The 16,721-nt window shown below is 38.4% G+C and overlaps 1 protein-coding gene across 2 annotated transcripts in view; it reads left to right on the top strand.

Annotated features, from left to right (window-relative positions):
• Positions 1-7,816, top strand: part of LOC114462898 (SLIT-ROBO Rho GTPase-activating protein 3-like) — a 55,124-nt gene extending 47,308 nt beyond the window's left edge. For both annotated transcript variants that reach the window (XM_028445985.1, XM_028445984.1), the window contains exons 18-22: positions 1,948-2,021; positions 2,139-2,319; positions 3,533-3,679; positions 3,795-4,080; positions 4,381-7,816. In XM_028445985.1, coding sequence (XP_028301786.1) covers positions 1,948-2,021; positions 2,139-2,319; positions 3,533-3,679; positions 3,795-4,080; positions 4,381-4,842 — 1,150 coding nt within the window. In that variant the 3' untranslated portion in view covers positions 4,843-7,816. The remainder of the gene's footprint in view (positions 1-1,947; positions 2,022-2,138; positions 2,320-3,532; positions 3,680-3,794; positions 4,081-4,380) is intronic.
• The last annotated feature ends 8,905 nt before the right edge of the window (positions 7,817-16,721 follow it).

Below are 16,721 nucleotides of genomic sequence, written 5' to 3'. Positions count from 1 at the left end.
TGAATATCACCAAATAGTTGCTTTGTGTATTTGGTTCCGAGTAAAAAGACGGCAAAGGCTACGTTCAGACAGCAGGTCCTAATGCACAATTTGTTGTAGTTTTTTATAAGAAAACTCTATTTTTGTGTGTGCTCATCCATATTACTAGGGATGTAACGATTCACTCAACTCCCGATACGATTCGATTCACAATACTGGGTTCACGATACGATTCTCTCACGATTCATTTTACAAAATGGGACTGTACTTAAATGACTGAAAAATATTCCTTTATTTTTTTGGGGGGGGAAAAACTAGAAAATACTACTATTTTCCTTTTATTTTTCATTGTCAAAAGAATCCCTTGATGAACTATTCAAACAATGCAATTAAACTAAAAATAAATCTTGAATGAAATAAATAAAGGAATAATACAAATGAAGAAGCCTATTCATTTAAATTATGGTTCCATAGTAAACAATACAAAACTGCATAATAGTTTGGTTTTTTTTTTTAAAGTGCAACTGAAAATGTATTTTGTGACTTAACAATTGGACCTTAAAAAAAAGAAAAAAAAAAAAACAGTCTGCACTGTATTTGCGTCAGATATTTGTTTGAACCAGCAGAGGGCGATGGTAACCCAGTGGTCGGTTGGCATGCAGCTAAGTGTAGTGAAGAAGAGATGCTATGCTAGCAGACAGAGTTAATAGAAAAACGTGACTTTTACAGATATTCACTTAATATTACAGACATTCTTTTGGTGCTAAAGGGGTAAGGAATCATTTATGAATATGTTTAAGAGTAGAAGGCGGCCAGAAAGAAAGTATTAGCAGATTTCGCCCGCCGCCATTACTTCTGGTTAGCGCCCTCTGCTGGTTAAAAAAAAGTACTGCGATTCAATTTTCACAGCATCGATGTGAACTTTGATACCTATGAATCGATTTTTAACTGCCTTACGATTAATTGTTACATCCCTACATATTACACATTCAATTTGTCTATTATGATTTTGGAGTATGAACTGAACACGACCGTAAATTGACTTGCACACTGGCACGCACTGTGTTAACAGACGTAAATATGGAGGCTTCTGCATGTGTGTGATAATATGGATAATATAGTAAATATTTTTTTAATAATTCTAACACCTCACTTGCCTTTGACGGTCAACTTTTTATTCCATTCTTCACCTGGGAAGTTTTTCACCCTGCCACTTGCATTTCGATTACGTGAAGGTCGGATAGAATGCGACATGGCCATTCAACTGTCGCACTACAAAATATCAGCTATGTATTGGATTTAGGACTACATATGAAAGCCTGGGTTGGATTTGGAGAAATCGGATTTGTACCGTTCAGACTGTCTTTAACAGATTTGATACAGGTCGCATATGGGCAAAAAAATCAGATTTGGGTCGTATTTGCCTGTAGTCTGAACATAGCCAAAGTGGTGCTGTTCTCACAGGGGTTACTGTATGTCTCTTCTATGTACCGGTATTACACAGTTACATTATCTCCTGCTCAAGTTATAATGTGAAGAGTAGCTTGAGTGACAAAAGCATTTTTAATATGTTTATCTAAATTACTATAACCCTTAACCTACAGATAGACCAACATTCCAAAAGTCTTGCAATGCATGATCAATACTGAGGAATGCAGTATCTTTAAAAATGTGTTATTTAATATAATCGGATATATTGTTGTTGTGCTTGTACAATTTTTGTCTAAAAGTTTACATTGGTGGTTAATAAACCAGGCACATAATTTGTTTTCACAAAAACACATTTACCTTTTTCATGTGAAGAGTTTGTATTAGCAAGCTGTTGTGTTGGACTCGTGCAGAAGAGGGACATGCATTACACAAGTCAAATAACAGTTTAATAGTTGATCCCGAACATGTTTTCTTCTATTAAGAAAAAAATCCCCTCCTATATTTATTTTCTCTGCCTCTTTTTTCTTCCCCACCCAGTGAAAGCCCCCACAGTGAGCCGGGAGCTCTGGATGAGATAGACAATGGTACGGGACCCAACACGAGTGATGAAGGTGAGTTACACAAACACAATCAACCCTCTGTCAGGATTAGCGGTGCAGCTATAGGAGCTGACAGGGAAAATAATGAGATTGCTTAAATTGGATTTCTTTGTGTTCTTTGTGTTGCAGAGTTGGAGCAAATTGAAGCTATAGCCAAATTTGATTATGTGGGCCGGAGTGCGAGGGAGTTGTCCTTTAAGAAGGGAGCGTCTCTGTTGCTCTATCTGAGAGCCTCTGAGGACTGGTGGGAGGGCCGTCATAACGGCGTGGATGGACTCATTCCACATCAGTACATCGTGGTGCAAGACTTGTACGTGGGATGGGATGTTTTTATCACCTTATTCTGACATTATTTTTAGTCTTAAAGCAGAAGCATGTAACTTTTTCACCTTAATGTCCCTCTGAGAGTAATACAAGTGTTTACATGAGACTGCCACCGACCCAGTGGCAGTCTCGCAGCTCTGTTCTCGTTCTCGCGACAAGACGTACTGCTTTACGGCAGCCCAATACACTATACCCAATTACCCAATACTGGTGATAGTGCAAGACTATCACCAGCCTCACACAGGCAAAACGGCGGGTCGCTGATTGGACAGAATACTTCAACCTCCATAGACTTCTGTCAGAAAAATGCATGCGTGCGTGTGTGTCAATGTGCTGCTTCCCTGTCACTACTGACAGTCGCGCTGTCACGTCCTATATTTGGTCTCTTTTCCTATGTTTTCCAAAGGAAATTATAAAACAATCATTGTGGAAAAGTCATTAATAATAACTCAAAATATCCCATAGTCACACGATGCCACAACCTGCGCTAAAGCTCTACATAAACACAGCGATGACTCCGCTCTGTCTCCACCTGTCAACGCTCAGAGCCGTCATGACACCAGTAACTTACTGGTTAGGATGTGTAATGTGTGAAGATATGAGAATATATATGCAAATAAAACAGAGCATCGCTGATCATGTGAACAGTCTGGGGAAACAGAGACAAAGTCCTATATTTGGGGGGGCGGAGTGTTTACGACAGTGACATAACCAAAAGGGACCTTTAGGGGGAGCGCTAAGCCAAAGTTACTTAGTTCTGCTTTAAACAATCAATTTAGTAGGGATCTTTGCTTTCAATGTCTTAGATTCTTTTTTTTTAACCATTTTTATTTAATTTGGGGAAACTTTATGGAATACTTTGAGGTTGTTTGGAAAATATTGAGAATTCCTTCAACAAATATTGATTACTGTGATCATGAGATACAGTATAAGCATTGGGAAACTAAATTAGTTGGTAATTTACACAATAAATTCTGTTTTCCCTGTCCCTTTTTACTTTCTCCCTCGGGCCGAATTGGATGCTCTAAAAGGCTGGATTTGGCCCACAATCCTCGGGTTTGACACGAGTTATAACTGAAATGACCACAAAGCTGAAAACGTACTGAGGAAACAAATAATAACAAAGTGCTTAGTTCAGAATTTAAAGAGTGATTTGTGATTGATCATCTAAGACGGTCTGTGCTCTACATCTCAACCAGGGATGATGCGTTCTCAGACAGCATTCCCAGGACTGATAGTGACACAAGCAGTGGAGCACGCCACGGTGAAAGACCCTCATCCAGGAGTGAGCGTCAGTCTCCATGTGAGCTCACTCCTGACAACCGCTTTGGTGTGGCAGTAGGAAGGTGAGCTGGATGGTGATCTCCATGAATGTGAAGCCGTGGATTCTGTACATCTGACAGAAAAGACATTCGTAGCATTCGTTTGAAAGCGTGGCTCATTTTTCTCTCATTTTCCCAGAGTGAGAGTGCGATCAGATGGTGCTGCCGTTCCTCGCCACAGGAACGCTGCTGACAGTCTCAGCCCCACCAGAGCGGACCAGCCCCCGAGGGTCCTTCCTCGACCCTGCAGCCCACACAAGATAGCAGTTAGCAGGGGCCTTACGGATAGCCCTGAGAAACGGCATCTCACCACGTTTGGCAGGAAGGCGCTCATCGACAGCCACTCACAACGGTCTTCACCCAGTGCCACTCGCCACGGAAGTTTAGGAGACCACAAAACTCTTGAGGCTGAGGCACTCGCTGAGGTGAGTGTATTTATAGTATTTTCAGTCTAATATGCATGAATAGGATATGATCGAATTGATGTCATTGTCTGATTATCTAACATCATAATCAATCACTTCTAACTCAAAACAAGAAAACCACGGGTTCAACTCCCAGGGAGCACTTATCACCATTTTGTGTGCACATTGCATGTTCTTACTGTGCTTAATTGGTTGATGCTCAAGAATAATTACCCTTATATGTACCGTACTGTAACTGAGCTTAAATAAAGTTCAAATTAATTTTTAATTTAACTTTTCTTTTTTTTTCATCTTTTCCAGGACATTGAGAAAACAATGAACACTGCTCTCCATGAGTTGCGGGAACTGGAGAGGCAGAATGTAGCCAAACACGCTCCAGATGTTGTTCTGGACACTCTGGAGCCGATGAAGCACCCGTGTGGAGCGCACCAGGAAGCGTCGTCCAGCCCCCTCCACACCATGGTGATCAGAGATCCAGAAGCGGCGCAGCGACGGAGCAACAGCTGCTCGTCCTCTGAAACCATGACCACGTTTAAGCCGGCTCTGACCACGCGCAGGCCCAGTGCGCCCCTACGGCCCCCGCCTGTCAGACCGGTGCGACCAGCTCCCGTCATTGGCCAAGGGCCACACCGTTCCAGCAGCTCCAGTTCTTCAGGCCTGGGCAGCCCAAGCATCACCCCCACTGACAGGGTCTTCCCCAAAGCACCGTCCCCATCACCTTCCACTTCCTCGTCTTCTTCAGACAAACAAGGAAACATGTAGCACCAGTTAGTCACAAGCCAAGAAAAAAGGGCACAATCTGACTCTTCTCCTGCACTTATTTTGACAGAAACAAGAACATTCCCACCTCATTTGGATAACAAATATATATATATATACCACTCATTATATACTGCAAAAGTTGAATACTTCTAATTCTACCTAGATTTGATTAGAACAAAAATAATGTACTGTATGACATTACAAAGAAAACATATTTTATAGCACAATACCATGCTGGAGAGAAAAAAAGAAATGCACTGGAAAACAGTTGTGTGTATTACATTACAAAACGTTGGCACATCTCATCGAACACTTAGTAGCTTTCAAAGATACTGTGTCCTTTGACTCTGTCTGGTTTCCTGTTCCATTATGGGGGAACACTATGGGAGCATTTTCCCACTAATCACTAAGACTTCCAGGATGTGCTGGTGGCCTATACAGTTTCCTGTTAGTCTGATATGATGGACAGCATTCACGAATTCCAAGAAAAGTCATCCACTGTGTTAAAGTGACAGGAGATGGACATTTGAGCCAAATGAGGGCAAGTTAGATCTTCATTTAAAGCTGCAGTATGTAAGTTGTTTTTTTTTTGGTGTCATTTGGTCAAAAATCCATAATCCAAAGTGTTCTGAGTGGACAGTGAATCTCTGCTCCTTCTCCTGGCCTTGTAAATGAGCTTTAGAAACACAGGAGCGTGATGCTGGACTACAGTCAATCAGAGATCTTTTTACAAACAGAGTGCTCCATGAGGTTTTTTTAGCATTACTATTGGCTGATCGAGCTGCTCGTCAAAAGTCTACGTGCGGTCACGATCTGAGAGTCGTGAAAGTGTAATGGTAGATGTTCCAGCAGAAGTCTCCATTGCAGCTTTTGGCACAGCGGTTACAAGGCAAAGCAAGAGGAAAAAGGAAGACCGATGCGGAGAAGCAACAGAATAAAGGCACAAACGTGTTCGAGATGAACAGAGTCCGCAGAGGTTCCTCTGACTCGGTATGTGCGGTGGACTGCACGCGATTTGCTTTCAGTCAGTGCGCAGTCTGCCCCGCATACCGAGTCAGAGAAAAAGAGTGATTACAGATGGGATAAATAGCTTGTAAACCTAAGAAAAACATTATCTGAGGTGGAGAGAACAGACGCAATTATTTTGCAGTGTGGATGTGGAGTGTCTGCTTTGATCCGCTGGGACTGGCTGCAGCACAGCTGCTGGTATGTGAGGAGCACCTGTGACTGTGAGCCTCTTACTGTCCTCATAGCAACGAGTGATACATGCTTTCATGTCTCTAAAACATCAAAAAGCTCTCCAATAACACAAGATAAAGTCCCTACATTTGTTACTAGTCTCTATGGAGAAAACGGTCGCAAAGAGTTCCACAGTGTGCGTGTGCACTTAAGTGTTCACAAGTTTTGTTCAGGACGGGAGGAGGGAGCATGGAGCGTCTCACGATTCTACATACTGCAGCTTTAATCAGCCTTAAAAATGAAAATGATGACCAGCTTCAAAGAGTAACTAACCACAAAATTCATAGAAAGTTCCTTAAGGTTAGTTTGAATAAACGTATAATATCCTAAATTGTAACAAGTGTCCTATAATTTGGTGAAATCAAGTGCGAACACAAAACTAAAACTCAGAGGCTCGCAGCAGAACCGTCATCCCAATTGAGAATGTTGCAGTGTCACAGGTTAAAGGTAGGGTAGGTAATTTCCTACAGATACACTTTTTAAGTCTTTGGTTGAAAATGTCTTTATGTCCTGACAGAAATTAAGATCTTATCTGCTCTGAAAAAGGAATGAATAAAATCCGTCATCTGTAGCAGCTGTAGATCTGTAAAAACTTTGACCAATGAAGAAAGACGGTTCATTTTTTATTAACCAATCACGTCTCCATGTCTCCCTGCTCAATCTCGACCCCTTGCGTGCACGAGCCCACACTCAAAGCGCTTCACCGGTGACAGAGTTAAAACAGAGTTTTTAGTCACGTTTTCTAACATACAGTATATATAATCATAAAGTTTAGTGTTTACTTACCGCTGAATTAGACATGAAATGACGTAGATTCTATACAATACAAGCGATGAGCTTAGGTCCGCTTCTGGAGCACCGGCGCTCATGCATGTGAGTGAGGGGCGTGGCTTTAGAGGGAGCACAGCGGGGAAGGGGGCGGGTAAAAGCAGAGCACTCGCAGGATGCTACTTCCAGAATCATGCTAGTTTTCGAAAATGACCTACCCTGCCTTTTTTTTTTTAACTGAGACTGGTACGTACATGTGAGGTACTGGTAGGTGACAAAGCCACTCATCCATCTATAATAACAGAGCTGCAAAGGCTACATCCTATAGTATCAATTTTCTTAGCTCATATTGCACTCGCATCTCCTTATTGGTTTACAGTTACAGTCCAACCACTACAATACAGAAACGTTGAAATATATGAGTGTTAAAAAAAGAAGAAATACCGTAGTAATAATATCACTTAATGGTACTTTCAATTTTTGTTAATTTCTTGACGAAGAAAAAAAGGCAAATTAGTAATTCATCTATAAATGATAATAATGATAAAAAGATTACAGGAAACTGTTGCTGCATTTGTGAGTGTTAGTTTAATGAAGTTGTACTTTAAAAAAAAAGAAAAAAAAAAACATGGCAAAGCACATCAATGAAACTCGTCTCAAACTTTCTAGAGTGTCCATGCTCTCACAGGCTGTGTTGATGTACTGAACTGTTGGTGGTGTTGGTTGTTTGTCTATTGAGGATGACCCGCACACCTTTCCACAAGGCTTTTGGGTGCATTGGAATAACTATATATATATATATATATACAGTATATACATCCTGGTATAGGTTGTTTGTAAAAATAAAAATAAAAAAACATTGTATGATATGAACGGGATATATTATCATCTCTAGTGTGTAGATTTTTGTAATTCTTATCCACGCACAGACATTAGACAAACAATAAATAAAAGAAATTGAAATGTATTGACACAGTTGTTGTTTTTTCTTTGATGTTTTATGGCTTTTATTTAAAGAATGTAATGCTTGGTAATGAGTACCATACTAATGAGCTCTCTAAAGGTGAAAGGGCATTAGGGAAAAAAAATGTCTAAACCGCCATCTTAACAGAAGATGCAACAGTTGTTAAACCATTGCTGGAAAAAGTTTAGCAGCGCCACCTGCTGGATGTTTTTGGTGCAGCATTGCTCAAAGCAGTTCTGTTATTGATCTTCTTTACCTGATCTGTCCTTTTGGGGGAGACAAAGTGCAGCAAGAAATATTTGCCATTCCATCACAGACATCAGACTCTAGTCGTCAGTCATCAAGTGAAAAATAAAACATTGTTGATTAAACACTAGGATGAAAATAGTCCGCAACTAATTTCTTAAAATGATTGTGTTTTTCAGATTTCGCTGGAGTTTTCTTTTAATTTGATTGCAACAATTTAAACAATGCACTGAGTCAAATGAATCTCTAAAATGGGGCAGAAAATTCTAAATTGTGCCGTTTAAATATGTTGGTTTTTTTTTTTTTGGTTTTTTTTACGACACTGGATTCATATCAGGGTAAGAGGGTCTTCACTCAAACACAATAAATAAATCAAGTATGATAATTCACAATGTTCTGGGTGACACTGATAACGCATTAAATAAAAAAAAAAAAAATTAAAAAAAACTGCTGCATACCTGTTATAGTACATAAGGTATAAAGCAGTGTTTCTCAAAATTGGGGTACATGATGGCACAACAGGGGGTACTTGAGAAAGAGACAGCTGGAAATTAACATATGAAAGCATTAAAAATATGCCGTTTTATAATGTTTATTTTAAGTGAAGAATGAAAATCAAAATAATGATGATAGAAATTATTTTGATTAGAACATAACTGAAAAAACAAAGGTCAGTCTTGGTCTCACACCATTAGGGACATGACCAGAAATGATAAAAACTATAGAAATAATTCTATTCGGGAAGCACCAAATAAATACTCTCTCATTCCACTTATTTACAAAATGAGATTATTTAATACGCGTCTTATCACTCATTCATTCCATCATTATGCTCTAGAGTTGTTTTTAATAGAATTCTGAGCAAAATGTTGTAGTCAGACAAAGGGGGTACTTGGATTCAGAAATAATAGAACGGGGGTACATGGGCCAAAACAGTTTGAGAACTACTGGTTATAAATACTGTTAATGGTTTGGTTTGAGTAACAAAGTGAACCATCCTTTAGGAACAAAGGTCAGCCAAGCAGCTTTAGGAATGATCTGAAAAGTGCCAGAAACCCTTTCTGAGGACTTTTTTAAATTTTTTATTTTTCCATCCGCCTCTTTAAAAAGAAGCATCATTAATAATTTATTATCTTCACTGAAGATCATTGCCTCTCTTGACGTTTCGCTGAGATGTTTACTTAGGAGATCATTTGTAGAGGTGTGACCCCGATCCGATATTGATATCGGATATCGGTCCGATATCAGCCAGAAAAACGAATATCGGATTTTATCGGACTGCATCTAAAATCAACGATATAAGCGCTCCGATAAAATTTTTTCCTTCCCATCACTTTTATCCATAGGTGACTGTGGTTCACACTCCTTCAAAGTAGGTGGCAGTAATGCACCTTAACGTTGGTGCTGGTCTTATCATTTATTTTTTATTTATTTTATTCAATTGTAGAATTATGCAAATCTTGTGTTGAAAGTTAAAATATATGTAACCAATTGGTTAATAATAAATGGGTCAGTCTTTCTCATACCTACTGTTGCTGACTATTGTTCTCTGTTTGAGTGATGTCACTTAATCAAGACTTTTCTAACATTCCACACTACAAAATAAGTCATAAAAGTATGTATGATTCGTGCTGATATCTTATCAGATCAATATCGATATCGGCCAATACACATGGCTGCAATATCGGTATCATATCGGAAGTGAAAAAGTTGTACTGGGACATCCCTAATTATGTATTTATTTACACATTTTATTGTTTCATGGTTAAATGTTACTAACCCTGCCATATTGACACCTTCTTAACCTTTGTCCTTAAAGGTGCAGTCTGCAACTCTTATAAAAGTAACTTTTTGTCATATTTGTTAAAGCTGTCACTAAGGATAGCTTTAGATCAAACTAGTAGTTTGTGTAAAAAAACAGACTCATTGAGTCCCTCCTGCTGCTCCTGCAGCCTTTGGCAGATTGCCAGAATGCACCGCGACCGAGCAAAAAGAACCAATCAGAGCCAGGATTGTGTTTGATGAACTGTCTGACAGCTGTTGCTCACAGGCCCCGCCCCTTTCCCGGAGCTAGAGCGCCATCTTTTTTACAGTGTATGGGCTGGAGGAGTAGAAGATGGAATTGGTGACTTTTCTGCTTGAAAGGTAATTACTGCTGCTTCTTTTACAATGTGTTTGATTTTTAATTGTTACACTACAACTCTGTGGTGCATGTGTTGTTCATGTGCGCGCAGCAGCTTCCGTGTGGGCTGCTGTTGTTGCTGCTGAGGTGTGTGCACATAGAGAGAGAGAAGCTCTGCAGTAATATCCTTTTAACAGAGCATGTTATATTACTGTGATGTTGCTGTTGGACTAACGTTAGCTTGTTAGCTCCTCTGAGGGAGGGACTTTGGGAAGTTTGGAGGCAGGGAAAGAGAGCAGCGGGGAGGGAGGGATCTGAGAGTTGCGGACTGCACCTTTAAATGTAACTGATATGTGAAAACATAATACTGACGCCTTTCTGATCAGTGTGTATCACACTGACTTTTCCGTTTCCACTCCAATGTCAAATGTAATTAATTTTTTATTTGATTTTTTTTAAAAAGGAAGAAAAAAAGTGAGAAGATAATCAGATTATGTCCGTGCCTGAGCCCTGAATAACCGCCCAAAGGGAATAGACCACCCATAAACTAATACTCAGCTTTCCTGTTGTTGTCTCTCAGTTCAAAAGGGCTTTTTATTAATATTGTGATACGATTAGTAAGGTCACCATAGAAGGAGCTAAATGTCTGTGCTCAACCCCTCAAGCTCTTTATACTGCTTATACCTTATTATGAGAAGAAAATGTGTACTTTACATGCTGTACATTATTGGATGTTTAGTATAGTTTTTCTACATCGATACGACTCATTCTAAAACCATTCACACAATATTTTAATGTCTCAAATGTCTCTGGTTTTCATAGATCTACAAGCTCACAGGAAAATAACAACAACATAAATGCATCTTATGGTTAAAAGGGAGGAAAACAGCTGTTCTGAATGTAGTAACACCTGTGGTTACTTGTGGTTTTACACCACTTGTTGATCAGTAAGTCTTTATAGTCTGTAAGTTAAAAAAAAAATAATAAAAAAAATAAATAAATGAGAGGTAAGAAGAGGAAGAAGAAACCCATGCTCTCATATTCCAAGCTTGGATGAAAGAAGATAAGACAAGATGAATCCACAGCAACTTTACAATACATTCCTTGGAAATAAAACACATAAAATTATTATTTTTTTTTAAATAAACTTTATTTTTTCGCAACCCGGTACCAAATCATCCACAGACCGTACTTGTCCACTTGTACCAGGACCACTGATGTAAACCAAAAAAAGACATGACATAAATATAGGCCTACATATCTAGATCAGTTTACACATTTATATTTATTTATTCATTTTTAAGTTTTTATTTTATTTTATTTTCCAAAACGCAGACATTGCCAAAGCTAAACCAATTGTAGAACCTGTTGTGCTAACTTTTCAGTTATATATATATATATATATATATATATATATATATATATATATATATATAAAATTTACTTGTTTCAATTATTATTATTATTATTTTTTAAAGGCAATTCAGACGTACTTGTTTTTTTTTTGTGTTTTTTTTTTTACTTGTCTGCACATGCTGTCAAAGGTCAACACCACGGGAAGTGCAATCATTATGAGACAGCAATGCATATTTTGTTATTGCAATAAAATACATTGATTTATTTTATTGCTTTATTGTGACCATCACCAGCCCTCCCTAAGGAAGGGTAAGAAATCTTTTATTATGGGGAGGATATAAAAAGGGAGAGCAGTGTTACACCTAAGTGGAGGGGGATGGGGAGGGGGAGGGGAAAGGGAGCAGGGAGAAGAGACTCAAGGCAGGAAATAGAAAAGGTGGGGAAGAATAGACTGTTTTGCAGTGAGGGTGAGATGTGAGGTTGTAGAATATATTGTGCTTATTATGTTGAGTAATCCAGCCAGTATGGTGACAAGTGTGAAACTTAGCTCAGACGTACTTGTTGAATGCTTGCATTTCTTTTGTGTGCATTATTGAAAAAGGTAACTTGAACGATGTGATTTATGTTGAACATTTAAGCGTTTTTGCTTCTGCCTGTTTCGGTCTTAAATAGTGATTTATGTTTGAAGATTTTCTTGTTAGACTATAACAAAGAAATAAACTGAAGCATTAGATTATCCGCCTTAAAAGTGCATCTCTCACCAATTAATGATGAAAACACAGACTTGTAAACATTGAAACGTAAATACACTTACAGCCCGTGGCAAAGAAACACTATTGTTATTTGTCAAAGGTGAGTGGGAGAGGGCAGCATGGGGCACTGCTGCTAAAATCATGTCTTATTGGATGAAATGAGGAGGAACAAAAGGGCAGCTCTCAGGCCAAAGCTCACACTACATCCTGTCGTGTTGTCGACACTGATATGTTGACAAGCCAGTGTGATAAAACTGTGCCAACAGCAAAGTGGAAATTAAAAGGGAATGAGATGAGCCCTGTCATACAGCCCCTGGCACGTCTTGTTGCACTTGTGTGAGAGGTGTCTGTTTCCAATCAGCAGGGCACGGTGGGGTGAGTCCACCCCCTCACATCTGCTCTACGACTCGTCTACATTTTACGGCCAACTATTGGATGCTGCCATGGTATCTGTCAGGATGTATAAGCACTTAATCAACAAAAACCACTTAGAAGATGTGGGAACCTTGGTTCAAGAGGTGGATTAGAATAAAATCGGGTCATAACTGATGCCTGAGGGTCAAACCAACATCTTGTCAGGTTACAGTGATTAAGATCTCATTTAGAGAGTCTTGGGATCCATCATCAGTGGAACTAACATGGCCTACAGAAAAATGCAGGTTATCACCTCTCCCGAAGGTGGAAAAAGTCAGATTTACTTGTGCTGGAGGAATTTATCCTCGACTTTAACAGCGATTTCCATGACGTCTTCCAAGTATAAGCCTATGATTGTTTTACACTGAACCAAATCAAATCAAACTGTATTTATATAGCACATTTCATGCACGAGCCAATACAATGTGCTGCACAGTCAAAAACAAGTCATCTCAACGATCACTTGCAAATGAAAAATCCGATATACAAATTCCGATTAAAAGCTCAACATGTACATACAAATTGTCCACATAAAGTAGATCACACAACATGCACACAAACAAACACACGCTGAAAGCAGGCATCAACATCTAACCGTAACTAGTAGTAACCAGTAATAATTTTCCAGTTCAATACCAATTCTCCTTAAGGTTGTAAAAAAAAAAAAAATACATTAGTTTGTGTTGAAAAATGACAAGTGTAATTTTATTTCAAAACAGCATTTAAACCAATGAAAAGAAGGCAATCCCTTGCCTATTTTCATTAGTTGTTTGTACATTCTCTGTGTGTATATCTGTGTGTGTAGGTGGATATGGGGGTCTCGTAATTTCACGCACCAAACCATTTTCTGTACCCACTGAACCTGACTATTGGTTGTATGGATATTTCCACAGCACACTGACTCACCACTTCCACCACTCCCAGAGATGTACGTACTGGTACATGCAATAAAGATTGAACCCAACTTTTTTTTTTCTTCACAAAAACAGATTAAACTGATATTTAAAGTACACAGTGTTGTCTCAGAAGCCACCATGTAACCAAGACTCCAATTCAGTCAGATCTTAGTGGAACAATATTTGATCCATTTGAAACTTGGATTATTTCACTTCATGAGAACTGACACACCTCCATATGTTCAACATAATAAAACGCTGTCCTTCAAGGATAAGTCCCATGTGGGTCTATTTTATAAATGGCCAACAGCAGCAGAGATAGAGATGTGAAATGGATACAGTTTTGTAAATCTCTTGAGTAGCTCGAAGCCCTTTTTTGCAACGCTATACCACATGGCTCCTCCAGAATAAATTTCATGGATATCAACTGTCTCTGTCTAAAATGAGATACAGATGTACGATCGCTTTCCCACATTTTGGATGCAGTTTGTTACGTATAAAACCCTGTGGCGAGGTACTGTTTGTTTGCTGAGTCTCTGCTCTTCCTGTGGACAAAGAGTGGCATCAGGCTTCAACGTCCCATAGCAAAAAAATAAAATAAAAAAAACACAAAAGAGTGAAATCGGGTTGGGATGTCCTTTAGGGCAGGCTAAAAAACAATGTTCCGCACATCAACACAGCTTAACGTAACTTAATTAGCTTAATTTTATTTATTTATTTTTATCTTAGCTTATCTTAAGCTATCTTTTCTTAGTATAACTTAACTAATTTCCTTAACTTAGCTTAAAGCTAATGGTGACAAAACATTTTTTTTTTTTTTTTTAATCAGATAAAGCCATAGTATAAGCCTCATAGATCAATAAATCGAAGATCATTTAATGGAAAACAGATGTAAAAGTTTGAAATTACTGCTCGAAAGTTGTTGGGTTTTAAACACCTTGTTTATTGACATTTTCTGAACAGTTCTGAGCATTGCATTGTGGGATGTGCAGTCCAGGGATGCACAGAAGTGAAAATTAATGTCTAGTTGAGTGAGATGATATCACAGGGAATACCGGGAACAAACTATAACAAAAATGGTGCCAAACTAACGTCTGCACTGCTTGTCTGGCGAAGTAACACAACATATCACGGTAAGAATGAGCACTTCTTTGCATCCATTAACGGGACTCCATATCCCACAATGCAATGAGCAAAAGTTTTCCAGAAAATGGCAATAAGAGTGTTTACAGTGGTCATCAAAACAAATGTTCTTTTTTAAAGCAAATTATCTTTGATTTACTGACTAATGAGGCTTAAACTGCGCCTTTATCTGATTGAAAGCTTCAGCCAAACCTGTGTGAAGCAAAGACAAAGACATTCTTGTGGAATCAAAGTTCCTAAAGTGCATAGGCAAACTTTTCAAATGTTCTAATTGAGCATAAAGTAAAGCCATTTGAGAGGAAATCTCCATTTAGATCTTTTTACTTCAAGCTTTGATGTTCACAGAGGGGAGAAAAGATCATTATCCAAACTTCCGCCACTCTGTCCAACACCTTCATGAACTGCTGACCATGTGCTGTGAAAATATGCCCCAGGGCAGCTGTGGCTACAATAGTAGCTTACCACCACTAAGTGTGGAGTGAAAGAATAATGCCTTAATTCTGTAAAGCGCTTTGAGTGTCTATGATAAAGCGCTATATAAAATCCAATTCATTATTATTATTATTATTATTATTATTATTATTATTATTACTCTGTGTTACATGTAAATAACTATATATACTTTTTACAAGAAGAATGTTATCCTCTTTGCTAGATATTGGCTGTTATCTTTTTAAACTGGTCCAGAGTCAGTGTATTGGTCCGGATCCAAAATGTGTTCCTTATCGCATTTTGGGATATTTCCTGAGAATTTCATCAAAATCTGTGCATTAGTTTTTGACTTAGACTGTTCACAGACAGCCAAACAAACAAATGAATGTATGAGTAAATATACTCAGAGCTATACAGTACAAGTCTGAACTGAGGAGACATTGGTGCAGCTGTTTGTTGTAAATTATGGTTCTCTTCTTTTATTTATCTTTTTAATTTTGGACTAAGAGTCTGCAATAAAGATTGATGAAACGCTGTTAAAAACTATAACCTCCTTGGTGGAGGGAACTGGTTATGAGTAAGAAAGATGAAAAATATCAGAGAGGTCCATCATTGGATTAATAGATCACATAAGACGTGCTTGGCTGTGTGTTGCATTAGTAATTGTAATCTGCCCACGAGAACTTCAATTTTCACATCATTTCATCATAAATATACTTCTTGCCTGTAATGCTGAACACTACCTTGTTCAAAAAAAAAAAACTATAAATGAAAACTATTTTCTTTTCTCCAAAGACTTGTGAGTCACAGTTTTCCATGCCTGAATGTGTTTGTTTTCCCAAAATACTTTTAGAAACTCAATAATCAGTCATCAGTGGGAATGCCTTTAATAGGACTGAATTATCTGCCTCCACCAGATCTTTGAAAAACATCTCCGTTGCTGTTATAACAAGTATTCGGACATGCCTTTGTTTTGTTTATCTTAGTATAAATAGGTCTAAGACAGCTGATTATAGAACCAGTAAATGTTTGCCCTAAAAAAGCACGTATGGTTCGTTTCTTATGTCCCACACATTAGCGAAGGTTGACACATTGCAAAGATGAAGTCATGCAAACGCAGAATAAAGTTAAAGCACCACCTCTAACCAAACCCACCACAAGAATAGGATTAGGAATGATAAGGAATATTGGTGTAAGAAAAGACTCCTTACTGAAAAGATCAATTAGTTATAAAAACGGCAATTTCCTCCGTCCAAGTTGACATGCTCCTATCTCATTTAGTTCTGTAAACATGCCAGCTGTTCTCATATCCTCTCCAGCAGCAGTGATACATTACGGCACAAAATGAAAACAAGGGATGATGAGTGAAAGGAAAATTATTACAAGACTTTTAATTTAAAGCAGTTTATATATTTCTATACAATACCCATGCATTGTCAAGGAGAACATAAAAACTCTATGGTTTGGCAACACCTCTCACTATTCATCGCCAACTTAAAGGTGCAGTCTGCAACTCTTATAAAAGTGACTTTTTGTCATATTTGCTA

The sequence above is a fragment of the Gouania willdenowi genome, chromosome 5 (assembly GCF_900634775.1).
Source record: "Gouania willdenowi chromosome 5, fGouWil2.1, whole genome shotgun sequence".
NCBI lineage: Eukaryota > Metazoa > Chordata > Actinopteri > Blenniiformes > Gobiesocidae > Gouania > Gouania willdenowi.
The sequence above is the reverse complement of the archived record's forward strand: the minus strand, read 5'-3'. Positions and strand labels throughout refer to the sequence as shown.